The sequence below is a fragment of the Loxodonta africana genome, chromosome X (genome assembly GCF_030014295.1).
Source record: "Loxodonta africana isolate mLoxAfr1 chromosome X, mLoxAfr1.hap2, whole genome shotgun sequence".
Taxonomy (NCBI): Eukaryota; Metazoa; Chordata; class Mammalia; order Proboscidea; family Elephantidae; genus Loxodonta; species Loxodonta africana.
In genome coordinates this window covers 88,294,362-88,308,102 of record NC_087369.1, presented here as the reverse complement: position 1 = coordinate 88,308,102, position 13,741 = coordinate 88,294,362, and the positions used below count along the sequence as shown (strand labels likewise).

The 13,741-nt window shown below is 35.7% G+C and overlaps 1 protein-coding gene across 8 annotated transcripts in view; it reads left to right on the top strand.

The window, feature by feature from the left end:
• The window catches only part of ATRX (ATRX chromatin remodeler), a 414,424-nt gene extending 405,948 nt beyond the window's left edge, over positions 1-8,476 (top strand). For all 8 annotated transcript variants that reach the window (XM_064278569.1, XM_064278575.1, XM_064278573.1 and 5 more), the window contains 5 exons: positions 2,733-2,882; positions 3,706-3,831; positions 4,761-4,856; positions 5,562-5,690; positions 6,731-8,476. In XM_064278569.1, the coding sequence (XP_064134639.1) occupies positions 2,733-2,882; positions 3,706-3,831; positions 4,761-4,856; positions 5,562-5,690; positions 6,731-7,009 (780 nt within the window). In that variant the 3' untranslated portion in view covers positions 7,010-8,476. The remainder of the gene's footprint in view (positions 1-2,732; positions 2,883-3,705; positions 3,832-4,760; positions 4,857-5,561; positions 5,691-6,730) is intronic.
• Positions 8,477-13,741: the final 5,265 nt, after the last annotated feature.

The following is a 13,741-nucleotide window of genomic DNA, read 5'->3' as shown; positions in this document are numbered from 1 at the left end:
TTTCAATTTAATGTGTTATACTTCCCCATACTTTCATTTGATTAGTAATTATGTTCCTTCACTAAGTCCATACTTAGTTCTTGGGGAACTTGCTTTTAAAAAGCTATGGAAAATGCTGCAGGCAAGTAGAGACCAATTGTTGTAACTTGAATGACAGTTTGCAAGCTTTTAAGACTCCAGGTACTACCCAATGAACTAGGAGGTAGAATAAAAAACCTGTCACTGTCCAATTCATAGGACCCTATAGGACAGAGTAGAACTGCCCCATAGGGTTTCTAAGGAGTGGCTGGTGGATTAGAACTGCCGATGTTTTGGTTAGCAGCTGAGCTGTTAACTACTACACCAGCAAGGCTCCAGGAGGTAGAACAGAAGCACTAAAAATGTTATTAGGCCATTTAACTGGAATGTCCCATGAAATCATGACCCTAAACCTCCAAACCGAGGAACAAAATCCCATGAGGTATTTGGTTTATATAAGTGGACTCGGAAACCCTGGTGGCATAGTGGTTAAGTGCTACGGTTGTTAACCAAAGGGTCGGCAGTTCGAATCCGCCAGGTGCTCCATGGAAACTCTATGGGGCATTTCTACTCTGTCCTATAGGGTCACTATGAGTCGGAATCGACTCGATGGCACTGGGTTTGGTTTTGTTTTTTATAAGCAGACTCAGCAGCTACCTTTTCTTTTTGTCATTGTTGTAAATACACCAACTGAACAACTTTTGCCAACTAAACTTTTTACAGGTGTACAACTTACTGACAGCAATTACGTTAATCAGCTGTGCAACCCTACCCTTAATGTGATTTTTTCATTAACATAAACTGAAACTCAGTACTCCATAAGCAGCCATCCAAGGCACAGCAGTGGTCTCTATTCTAGAGCAACAAAGGAAGAAGGAGAGTTAGGAATAGGAGGAGGATATGGAATGTGTGGCTAATTGCCTCCATGAACAACTGTCTCCTCTGCCGTGAGACCAGAACTGAATGGTGCCCAGCTGCCGTTACTGAACATTTTGATCAAAGATTCTACAGTAGAATCCTGATCACAAGGGAGAAGATACAGAACAGACTTTCAATTCTCATGGGCTCGAGACTTTCTGGAGCCATGGAGGCTGAATTAATCCCTGAAGCTATTGCCCTGAGATAATCTTTAAACCTTAAACCAGAAATACCCCTGAAGTCTTCTTAAAACCAAACAATAGTTTAGCTTAGCTAGTAAAAAATGTCTGCTCTGAGCATTATGCTCTTTTAAGAACTGTCTATGTGGGATCAAATGACAACACCAACTGGAAAGATAAGATAGGAAGCTTAGGGAGCAGTGAGTTTATGTTAATGGGAGAGGAACAACTCAGAGAAGGAGGGTGAGAATGGTTGCACAACTCGAAGAATGTAATCAGTGTCACTGAATCGTACATGTAGAAATTGTTGAACTGGTGTATGTTCTGCTGTGTATATTCTTAACAACAACAAAAATAAATTATTTTAAAAATTGTCAAAATATCTGAGTGGCCAAAACAAGGGACTGTTATGTATCCATTAAAGAGATATTCTATAATTATATAAGAATATGAAATGGGATGAGACAGAAACCAAAATTGTATGTATAATTTCCCAATTTTGCTTAAAATGAACATATTTTTATGGGTGTGCATAGAAAACCCTGCAAGAGATTAAAGTGCATATAATGGGAATTGTACTTACCTCCAAATGGTCAAACTATGATAAATGTGTCTTTCTTTATACTTCCCTGTAAATTCTGAAATTTCTTTGATTGACATGAATTGTTTTTATAATCTAAGTAAGATAGTTTTAAAAGAGAAAAAACAGCTATGGAAAATTCTTTCATAAAGTGGATTAATTAGTTTTTTATAGATCCATATTTTTGTCTGAGTTGTTAATAAACGACTTGTGAATATTTTAATTTTTTATTAGTAGCATATCTGTGATTCACTTTAATTCTCTTCCCCATCCAATTTGTCTTTGTGTCTTACTCTTGCTCTCTCATGATTATATTACACAGAGCAAGAGTTTGGTGTTCTTACTGAGTATATAAATGATCCCAATTTTTAGGCTTTTACTTTTTAACCTGAAAAAACTGACTTAAGATGTCATGATTTTTTTAAGACACTATAATAATAGATAAAAGTATACATCAGTTTAAATTTGACTGATGGATCTTTACAGTGTAATTTATACTTGACCTTCCTCTGTGTTGAATATAAGGAGTATATATTCCCATTGTATTGTCCTGTAACTCTTTAGCCTAATTGAGTTTTATTGTCGGTGTACTGTTTGGTAGCTAAAGTGGTTGAGAAAACAAAGTTGTTCCCATATGTATAAACAAGAATAGCCATGATTTTTAGTACAAGCATCCAATACGATCACTATTTTAAGCAGACTTATGTTAGCATAACTATTAACTCTGAACTAAACACAGAACAAAATGTTCATGAAGAAAATAGGGAAACGGTTAGGGGGAAAATGACCCTGAATGTTGAAAGGTGGAAAAAGTTTTTTTTATTGAATTCTTAACACGTGCTATACAAAGATGAAATTCTTGCATAAAAAGCTGGTGTTGCCTGTATTGTGACTGTTTTTAGATAATTTATCATATGTATCAGAAATGTGTATGGCAACTAGTGTCTAGTTTCTAGTCTAAGAGTTGACCATAGAAATGTAGAGATACGATCCAGAGAGACAAAATAATTTTCTATTATTTCAAACCCTCTAAACAGGATACCATACTTGCAGAACTTCTTCAGATACATAAAGAACACATTGTAGGCTATCACGAACATGATTCTCTTTTGGATCACAAAGAAGAGGAAGAATTGACTGAAGAAGAAAGAAAAGCAGCTTGGGCTGAGTATGAAGCAGAGAAGAAGGTAGTTCATTCAAAATACTTTTTAGTTTTTGCTTTTATCTTAGTCTTTGGAAAGAGTAGTGAGGAAGAAAAAGAATCACATTTGAAACAGGTAGTAATACAGTGGATCTTCAGAAACAGTCCCCAAATATGAGAATCTTATAGGCTTCGGCTACCTTTGGTGGAAAAGTGGGAGGAAAGAAGAGAAGAAAATATTTTCTCTTTAGCCTTCACTGAATTAAGACATGAGTGGGAAGCTATATACTTAGCATTATTAACAGCCATCATCACCCTCATTGTAGTAACAAACATACAGGAACTCTTTGGAGGTGGGAGTAAATGTTGCTTACTATGCACATATACTATGAAATCTAAATTTTGACTGTGTATCAGAACACAAAAATATTCTATTATTGGACATTAATGGTAATCTCTAGCAGCAACTTTATTTAAATAATTTTGTGTCTGTTTTAAATACCAATCCACTTGAACAAAAATGTGCCTGAGCATGGGAAATGTTATCCTAATACCTGAATCGTTTTTAAACTCCTAAACTCATTGTGCCAAACTTATTTAACATTAATGTGATATTAGGAATCTCATCAGAATTCTCTGAGTTGCCCCATTCTGTGGGAATTAACAGAAAAAGAGTAAACCTTTAGGGGTTAAAGCTTTCTGTGTAATAAGATCTTGGTTTCGGGTGAAAAGGGTGTTTTGTTTGTGTGTAGAAGAGTGTTAATAATTTCCTAGATCTGAGAATGTGGATTCTTTTCTAAATTAGTAGGTGATGTAGAATTTCAAGTTTTAAATCATAATGTGAAAAGTACATAATTTTTTGTTTTTAGGGACTGACCATGCGTTTCAACATACCAACTGGGACCAATTTACCCCCTGTCAATTTCAACTCTCAAACTCCTTATATTCCTTTCAATTTGGGAGCCCTGTCAGCAATGAGTAATCAACAGCTGGAGGTAAGTTTTGAAGTACAAAAGTAGTTTAACGTGAATTAAAGGCAATTTCAAGTGCCTGGTTGTTGAGGGTTCCCTATGCAGGAATCTCACATTCTCCAAAAGATTACCTCCAAATAGACCAAGAAACTTTCATCATTGACCTTTTTGAACCAATATAGTATATGGTAAAATGTGGCTTGTTCATAGCACAAGGGAATCAGGCCTTGAATTAATGTAGTTTGAATTATTTTAGTTAAGAAACAATAGGACAGCTGACTGGGTAGGAAAATAGCACTTTCTTCAGTTATAAAATATTTTGAATAAGCAAATTAATATTTGGCAGAAGGATAAATACATCAATTTATATTCTAATGTAATGTAGATGTACCATTACTAACTACTAACCCACTGCCGTCGAGTCAGTTCCAACTCATAGCAACCCTATAAGACAGAGTAGAACGGCCCAATAGAGTTTCCAAGGAGCACCTGGCGGATTCGAACTGCCAACCTCTTGGTTAGCAGCCGTAGCTCTTAACCACTACACCACCAGGGATGTACCATTAAGTATATGATAATGCCCAGTATTATGAAGTAAGTGATTTAAAACTAGAGTCAATTATGAATTAAATAAGCAAGATTAGGTTTTATTGTACCAACAGTTTAATAACTTAATTGAATCTGCGGTTGTCTTTTTAAAACGCGTCTGTGGATTCATTTAAATTATTAAATTGTTGGTACATTAAAACCGAAACTTTTATCTTCCTAACAGTATCATTTTGGCATTGATGAGTTTTCCTTCACTTTTATTGATGCTGAATTTTGCTTTTGTTTTGAATTATTAAGAGTTTTACAACCAAGTATTGTAAATTGGCAAGAGGGCCAATCACTAAACTTTAAAACTATACTGTCTTGTACGTGCCCTGTATAACTTATTTCTTGCATTCTTCTAGGACCTCATTAATCAAGGAAGAGAAAAAGTTGTGGAAGCCACAAACAGTGTCACAGCAGTGAGGATTCAGCCTCTTGAAGATATAATTTCAGCTGTAGTAAGTTAATTGGCAGTTGTCTTACTCCAGCCTCCAATTTGTGGTCCCCCCTTCGTTTGTTTTAATTTTTATTTTTGTTGCTTCACTCTTTCTGTGGGAAAAACACCATAATTCTTATAGCTTGATTTGCAATAGTAAAATACTAATAAACTGGATAACATATATATAAAACCAAAAAAACCAAACCCAGTGCCGTCGAGTCCATTGCGACTCATAGCGACCCTATAGGACAGAGTAGAACTGCCCCCATAGAGTTTCCAAGGAGCGCCTGGCAGATTTGAACTGCCAACCCTTTTGTTAGCAGCCGTAGCACTTAACCGCTACGCCAGCAGGGTTTCCAACATATATATATATATATATATAAATTTTTTTATATATATATATATATGTATATATAAAATATAGTTGACACAAAGGAGAAATGGGTAAATTCTAAGAATTGTGGAATCAATCAGTCATAGATATGTGTACATTGTTTACATAAACATATTTTTAGTTAACCAGTAGCATAAAGTAAATTCACATAATTATTTCAATCCAAAGATAGTCAATGCGTGTATAGTAGTAGACAACTTAGTATCCTACTTTTACATCACTATGTTCTTTAAAGAAAAACCTTTAAAAATCCTGAGTATCTTTAAGTACCTTAATTATTTTTCTTCAGTCTACTGCAGTAAGGAGTAAATAGAAATGTTTTTCTTTTAGTGGAAAGAAAACATGAATCTCTCAGAGGCCCAAGTTCAGGCTTTAGCATTAAGTAGACAAGCGAGCCAGGAGCTTGATGTTAAACGAAGAGAAGCAATCTACAATGACGTATTGACAAAACAACAGATGGTAAGAATTCTGACGATCTCTAGGTTATGTTTAGCTTTCTTGAATTTATAATAAGGGCTTTGTGTGACATCTGTGTCAGTAACTAAGCCCTTGTCTATATGGGTGGTCATTGGTTATTCCTGGAAGAAATTTTGTCAAAAAACCTAGTAATGTTCAGTAAAGGTAATATATTTGGTTATAAAGAAGCAGCTTCCCAAATGGGTTTCCTTAAAGTTTAAATAGGATCTCTTTCATATTTCTTTTTCTTTTTTTTTTTAACATATTCTGGACATCTAAATAGGAATTTTTGCCAGTTTTTTTAAACCACATTTACCATTTTAAACAACTTTCGGCATAGTTCTTTTTTTATATATATATTTTACTTGAGAGTAAAAAGTCGGAACTATGGATGATATATATCACAAGTTCCTACTAAATTATATAATTCTTTAAAAGACTAACATATTCCAGGATCCTTGCTCATCTTTTCCGAAATTGTCCTTTACCAGCCATCTGCCTTACACTGGGAAATTTCGACTCTTGACACCAAGGAATCAATTTCTGTGGCATGAATTTTACTTAGAAAGCACTGCAGAATTAATGTGGTTTTAAGTTATCTTAGGAAATTTGAGACATTACAGGTAGCAATTATTTTCCCTGCAAGTGCTTTTTCCTTTGGTGTTTGTCACTAGAAATGTTTATTTGTCTGTCATCGTGTGAAATATTCAAAGGAATGACAAAGAAAGGAGACTTGACAAAAATTGCTGTAAGTGATACTTGAGATTAATCCAGTGTGGGACAGGTTACTATGGCAACTCACCTAAATGCCACTTAGAATACAATAGTTAGGTCATTAAGAAAATTTAGTCCTAAATGGTGTTAGTAACTGGTTTCTACAGTAATGGTCCTGTGAATGCCATCAAATTAGTAATGGTGATAACTATAATGTGTTTTCCTTTTGGTATGGTACCGCTTAACAAATTGATTTTAACTCAAAACTTGATACTTGCTTCTTTGAGATAGGTCGTGTCCTTTTAACAGCTCTCTTTTCTCTTCTATAGTTAATCAGTTGTGTTCAGCGGATACTTATGAACAGAAGGCTCCAGCAGCAGTATAATCAGCAGCAGCAGCAACAGATGACTTATCAACAAGCAACACTCGGTCACCTCATGATGCCAAAGCCTCCAAATCTAATCATGAATCCTTCTAACTACCAGCAGATTGATATGAGAGGAATGTATCAGTCAGTGGCTGGTGGTATGCAGCCACCACCATTACAGCGTGCACCCCCCCCAATGAGAAGCAAAAATCCAGGACCTTCCCAAGGGAAATCAATGTGATTTTGCACTAAAAGCTTAAAGGATTGTTAAAATCATAGAAAGATCTTTTATTTTTTTAGGAATCAATGACTTAACAGAACTCAACTGTATAAATAGTTTGGTCCCCTTAAATGCCAATCTTCCATATTAGTTTAAAGAAATTTTTTTAATAGGGCATACCATTTCTCCCTGACGTTTGTCAGTGATGTTGCCTAGAATCTTCTTACACACATTGAGTACAGAAGATATTTCAAATTGTTTTCAGTGAAAACAAGTTCTTCCATAACAGTAACAGCTCCACAGGTTTCCTCTCTAAACTTTTATGCCTGCTTTTATCAACCATAAAATTAATGAATTTAGGAAAGAATACAGATTTATATATTCATTCTTTACAGGTAAAAACACAGCTGAGTTCTTAGAGTTGATTCCTCAAGTTATGAAATACTTTTGTACTTAATCCATTTCTTGATTAAAGTGATTGAAATGGTCTTAAATGTTCTTTTGACTGAAGTCTGAAACTGGGCTCCTGCTATATCATGTCTATGATTGAAAAGTTAGAAACTAAAGGTTATCTTTGACACAGAATTGTGTGCAATATTCTTAAATACTACTGCTATAAAGCTTGGAGGAGTCTTGCATTTATCTTAGCATTGTGTAAACAGCCTTAAGTATAGCCTGAGAAGAGAATCCTTTTTTCTTCTCTAGTCTTTCTGCCATTTTTTATTTTCAGTTATATGTGCTGAAATAATTACTGGTAAATTTTCAGGGTTGTGGATTATCTTCCACACTTGAATTTTCTCTCTCCTGGCACTAATAAAAAGCACATCTCTTAACTGCTTGGTGCCAGGGCTAGTGCTTCATCCTGTTGCTGGCAGTGGGATGTGGACTAAGAAAATCAAATTCTAGCATTTTAGGAGGTTAATGCTAAAGTTGTGGTTGTTAGGTTCACACCCTGTTTTATAAACAGCATCAAAATGGCAGAACCACTGCTGACTTTAAGTTCACATGAGGAATGTGCTTTAACAATTCCCAGTGCTGTCAGTATTGTGAAATAATTCATCTTAAAGAATCACTGGCTTTTATGCTCTTCTCCTTCTTTTCTCTCATCATGTTCTTTGACCCCAACTTCCCTACATTTTCTTAAATAAATAATGTTTCAAAGTTCTGGTTCTTTTTTTTTTTTTTTTAGCTTAGATCTGTGAGGCATTTTTATGATTGGTTTTACTTCATTTGATACCCTTTTACAAAGTTTTACTGGAATATCATTACATTTTCTTTTTTCTTAACCTAGGTATGTAAAAATGATGTGTAATTTTATTCACATATAATTTGATTTCTTGAATTTCTTAAAGGAAAAGATTGTTAGACTGCGGGAGTCAACTCATCATGGCAAAACCATTTTTGAGATGGTAATATAACAGGTAGTGGGAACAGCTAAGGAATTCTAAGAAAAAAAAAAAAGCTGGATGAAGGGTTTGCTCTAGGTATCACTAGATTAGAATGAGTTTCGCATTTGCTAAAATTGTTTTGAGTTGTTTGGATGATTAGGAAATTTCCATTTTTATCTTAAAAGAAGTAGTGGTAAAACATCCAGAAAATACTAGGTTTGTGATAAAGAATTTGTGAAGTTTTGGTGTAAAATGGCTGACTACACCCCCAGCCCACCTCCCACCACCACTCGCACCTCCCCAACTCCTCTACCCTCATGGTGAGATGTTATTAACAAACTTCATATGTTCAGATATTACATCAGCCACATAATCAGATTTATTTAATTGGGCGGGGAGGCGGGTGTGTAGATGTGCATTTACTTTTGAAGAAATGAAGAAGACTAGATTTATGAGATAAATATTTGAAGGCAGTATGCTCTGGCCATCTGTTATCAGTTGGTATTTCTACAAGTCCAGAATACTTTAAACCTGATTTACTAGACCTGGAAATTTTCAACATGGTCTAATTATTTGCTCAAAGACATAGATGTGAAAATTTTAGGCAACCTTCTAAATCTTTTTCACCATAGATGAAACTATAGCTTAAAGAATAATAGATAGAAGGATTAATTGGAAATAAGAGGATTTGAAATAAAACTTGGACCACTTTGCATACTCTTCTCACTTGACATTTTAGCTACGTAATATGTACTTTGAGTATAACATCAAGCTTTAACAAATACTTAAAGACAGAAAATCACATCAGTAAGATACTAAAAGACTCATTTTTATATTTGTTTTAGATGTTTTAAATAGTTGCAATGGCTTAAAAATAACAATTTAAAATGTTGCTTGTAATACAGTTTTGCCTGCTAAACTCTCCACATTTTGTAACCTGTTTTATTTCTTTGGGTGTAAAGCGTTTTTGCTTAGTATTGTGGTATTGTATATGTTTTGTCCCAGTTGTATAGTAATGTTTCAGTCCATCATCCAGCTTTGGCTGCTGAAATCATACAGCTGTGAACACTTGCCTTTGTTTCTGTTAGACTGCTTTTCAATTCTGTATTGAATACCTTAAGTACTGTAGAAAAGATGTCACTTCTTCCTTTAAGGCTGTTTTGTAATATATATAAGGACTGGAATTGTGTTTTTAAAGAAAAGCATTCAAGTATGACAATATACTATCTGTGTTTTCACCATTCAAAGTGCTGTTTAGTAGTTGAAACTTAAACTATTTAATGTCATTTAATAAAGTGACCAAAATGTGTTGTGCTCTTTATTGCATTTTCACAGCTTTGAAAGTCTGTGCACATATTGTTTCATAGAAAATGTATAGCTTTTGATGTCCTATTTAATTGTGGTTCTTTTGCACAGTTAGTTTATTTCATATTGAGAAGCTAAGAAGTTTGATTTTTTAATGGTATATACTAAATTCTGTAAAAGGAGATCTCTAACTTCAAAAAGAATTTACATACCAGGAAACCTATGTGTGTTTGTGTTAGTTTGGGTTGTCTGTGTGTAATCCAGCACCATTTTCTCCTTCCCAGCAGCTGCATCACTCATGTAAGTCAAGGCAGGGCTGCCAAACACCCTTGATACAAAAGCTGCCAAGTTATAGCAAGTAGATTGAAACCTCATTACCTGGCCTCTACATGCCTCCAGAGAAGCTGAATATTTTGTAGTTTTCCCTTAGCTATGCCCATTCTCCCTCTTTTATCATAAAATCAGGTACATGTTTATATGCCCCAAACAAAGCTTTAAAAAAAAAAAATGCTTGCCTCTGCTAGTAACCATAGTTTCCTTTCGATATGGCATGTTAAGAGGCTATAGATACTTATTCTAACAGTAAAGTAGGTTATCCTTTAACATGTTTATTTCACTAAAAATTATGTTCAGGTTATTACTGACTTTATTTCACCAGAGTTTCAGGTGACTTGGCTATCCCCAAATCAAATCTATCCTTAGATAATAAAAAATTTTCCACCATTTTTTTTTCAAAGCCTATAATCTGGTCCAATCCCAAAGGAATGTCAAGCTTCAGAAATTCTTTTGTCTGTGCAATACACTACTATATTGCAGAGGTGGGGGACCCTGGTGGTGTAGTAGTTAAGAGCTATGGCTGCCAACCAAAAGGTCAACAGTTCGAATCCACCACGTGCTCTTTGGAAACTCTGTGGGACAGTTCTACTCTGTCCTGTAGGGTCGCTATGAGTCGGAATCAACTTGACGGCAGCAAGTTTTTTGTTTTGTTTTTAATGTGAGAGAGAATAAAAAAACAAAATATGTGTTGTGTCTAAGCTGAGTGTCTTCCTGGTAACCAAACTCTGCCCACATCACTAGTGTTGGATCTAATAATGGAATGATGACCTCACTGCCCAAGAGTTTTACTCCCCAGTGAATGTACTGCCATAAAATTCCATTACAAAATATACTACCACCTTCTCTTTGGGAGGAGCCCTGATGGCACAGTGGTTAAGCACTCACCTGCTAACCAAATGGTCGGCGGTTTGAAACCACCCATGCTCCAGAGGAGAAGGATGTGGCAGTCTGCTTCCATAAAGATTTAGAGCCTTGAAACCCTGTGGGGCGGTTCTCTGTCCTATAGGGTAACTATGAGTCAGAGTTAGACTCAACAGCAATGGATTTGGTTATGGGTTTGTTTTTTTCCCCCCTCTTTGGGATAACCTCTTGACATCATTTTTGCCTACTTGGCTAAGAGAGTCACCCTTCCTGTCTTCATTCTCTAGGGATCTGCTTTTTGATAGTGGCCACTACACATAGACCTTCACCAAGGAAAAGAACATATAAATTAAGGCCTTCATTAAAGGTAGTAAGGGTACAACTTTGAAGAAATGAAGGGATGATGCTAATCCTAAAATACTGCACACCCTCTTTACTAGTCAGAACTACCATATATCACAAGTATTATCTATTCAACTCCGAATTCTGCTCTCACTTCCCCTCCCTGATGGCAACACATAAGGGACGGGGAGACTCAACTCCCTCCCGATAGTCCTCAACCAGTTGGTTTTCAGGAAAGGTGAGGAGAGATGGCTTATCAGATGGTAGGATGGGATTTGTTTCAGGTATATGGGGAGAAAATGTATTGAAAGAAAGAACAAAGGTCGAGAAGGATCGGGAAAGAGAGACTAGATTGGAGTTGACTTATGGAGGATCTCGAAAGCCTGAATGAGTAATTCAATACACAGGGTAACAGCAGTTTGTGAGGCCAGCGACGTGTTCAAAATAACAGGTAAAGATTATTTAGGCGTGGGCAATTTGATTTAGAATGCAAGGTGAAGAAAGATTGGAGACAGGAAGATAGACCATGAGTCCCGGCATTCAATGACCAGACTAGAGAATTTTAAGAATAAAAGGAAAAATCATTAGCGGTTGTATAGGATAGTAACTTTTTAAAATTGTAAGAAAAACCTGTTAAATTTTCCTTTGCTTGTCTCCAAGGACCCAGATTTGCTCAGGATTTCTGATTCCATACACAAAATTTCACTGTTATTCTCTCAAACCTAATATGTCCTTTAATAACATTCTTTTTCTTTCTTAATTTTTATTATTGTTACTCATAATTATACCCTTACACATATTTGCAGAGAGTGAGATTGGTCCATTTAAGTAAGTTGACTAATTCTATCTCTTTCCTCAAGCCAGTTCTTCAAAGAGCTAAATCCATTCCTGTTACTTTTCTTTGAGAAGCTAGTATCTCTGTTGGCAATGTTATATTTATAAGCTTCCCTTGGTATTTTCAGAATGCTTTGTGGTTATTTTGTGTTAACCTGTATACGACATGTCCGAGAAAAGCGAGGAGAATAACTATGCTTGCTATCTCATGGGCAAGCTAAAAAAGTGGGACCCAAATCAAACCCATTGTACTCAGGAGGCAGAAGACATTCTATTTATTTAAATTTTCTGGGTCTTTCGAGTCTCATTTGAAAAATGGGACTATAATAATACCTTACTTGCTTGAAGGCAAGGGACTGGATCCATGATTTCCTGAAGTCCCTTTCAGCGCCAAGAGTTAGTGTTTAAGCACAGTTTGAAGCCAAAAGGCAATGTGTTTGTCTAAGGTTACATGGCAAGTTTTTGAACAGAATTAGAAATCCGTTCCCTTTGCTAACCCTCTCCACCACTAAGCTATACCTTTTCTTCTCCTCTGTTTAGAAAATGAGAGCTCTGACAGGTATTTTAATGACAAAGCAGTTAAGTTGTAATTTGCTGTAACTACCACTTCCACAAGCTATAACCTTTATCTTTTGCCCAGAGGCACTCTCAGAGCTGTGTTTCTTACTGCTTCTGGAACTCATTGTAGAAAATGAAAAAAACATGTTTAAGAATCTGATTTGTATGTATTAGTTACCTGATTGAGTTATAAACATTACAAAACATCAAGAGCCCTGGTGGTGCAATGGTTAAGCGATCGACTGTTAACAAAAATGGTGGTATTAACCCCGGTCCAGTAGCCCTGAGGGAGAAAGACCTGGTGATCTGCTCGTGTAAAGATTACAGCCAAGAAAACTCTACCAGGACAGTTCTACTCTGTCAAATGGGGTCGCTGCGAGTTAGAATAACAGCACCTAACAACAACAAATATAAATCAACCTCTGTAAAGTCAGTTTTTAAGCAAATGGTAACTTCCCATTCTATTCATAACTGTAAAGGCTAAATTAGGCCAATATTGAAATTATCTGGTCTGGATACAGTTTAAGAAGAGGCAATATTTGTTTATGTTGACTCTTATGTAACAATAATATGGAATGCCTTTTGAGGTGTAGGTTTCTTTTTAAAGAAAATCAAATCTGGTGACAGAAATTGTGAATATAATAGAAGAGTGAAATAGTAATTTTTTTTTTCTGTAGCTGCTTGTCCCCACATGCCACTAGCAATTCAGGTAGAAACCTGTGTCTAGCCTGCTAAATATATTTCAAATAAAAACAAAATCAAACTTTAAAAAAGAAAAAAAAGTTAATGTAACTATCCGAGGTCCTGTTAGTTTATCCCTAATTCTCAGTACGTTTTCAATACAGCATGGGGAGGTTGGGCTTCAAAGGCCTTAATGATGCAGTCTTACTCGTACAAAATAAACTTATTCTATCAGGAAAAAGTGCCCACCCTTTCTCCTCACATCTTGCACACTCTCCTGGATGTAATAAACTCAAAATGAAGCGCCTGCTTGCAATCCACACCCCCCCCACACATTTTACTTCTCCAAACTATCCCCCCTACACACACACACACATTTACATGCTAACACATAAATTAGGGAACAGAACTTAAAGAATCATAGAATGCCAGAGATGGTACCCTTCTT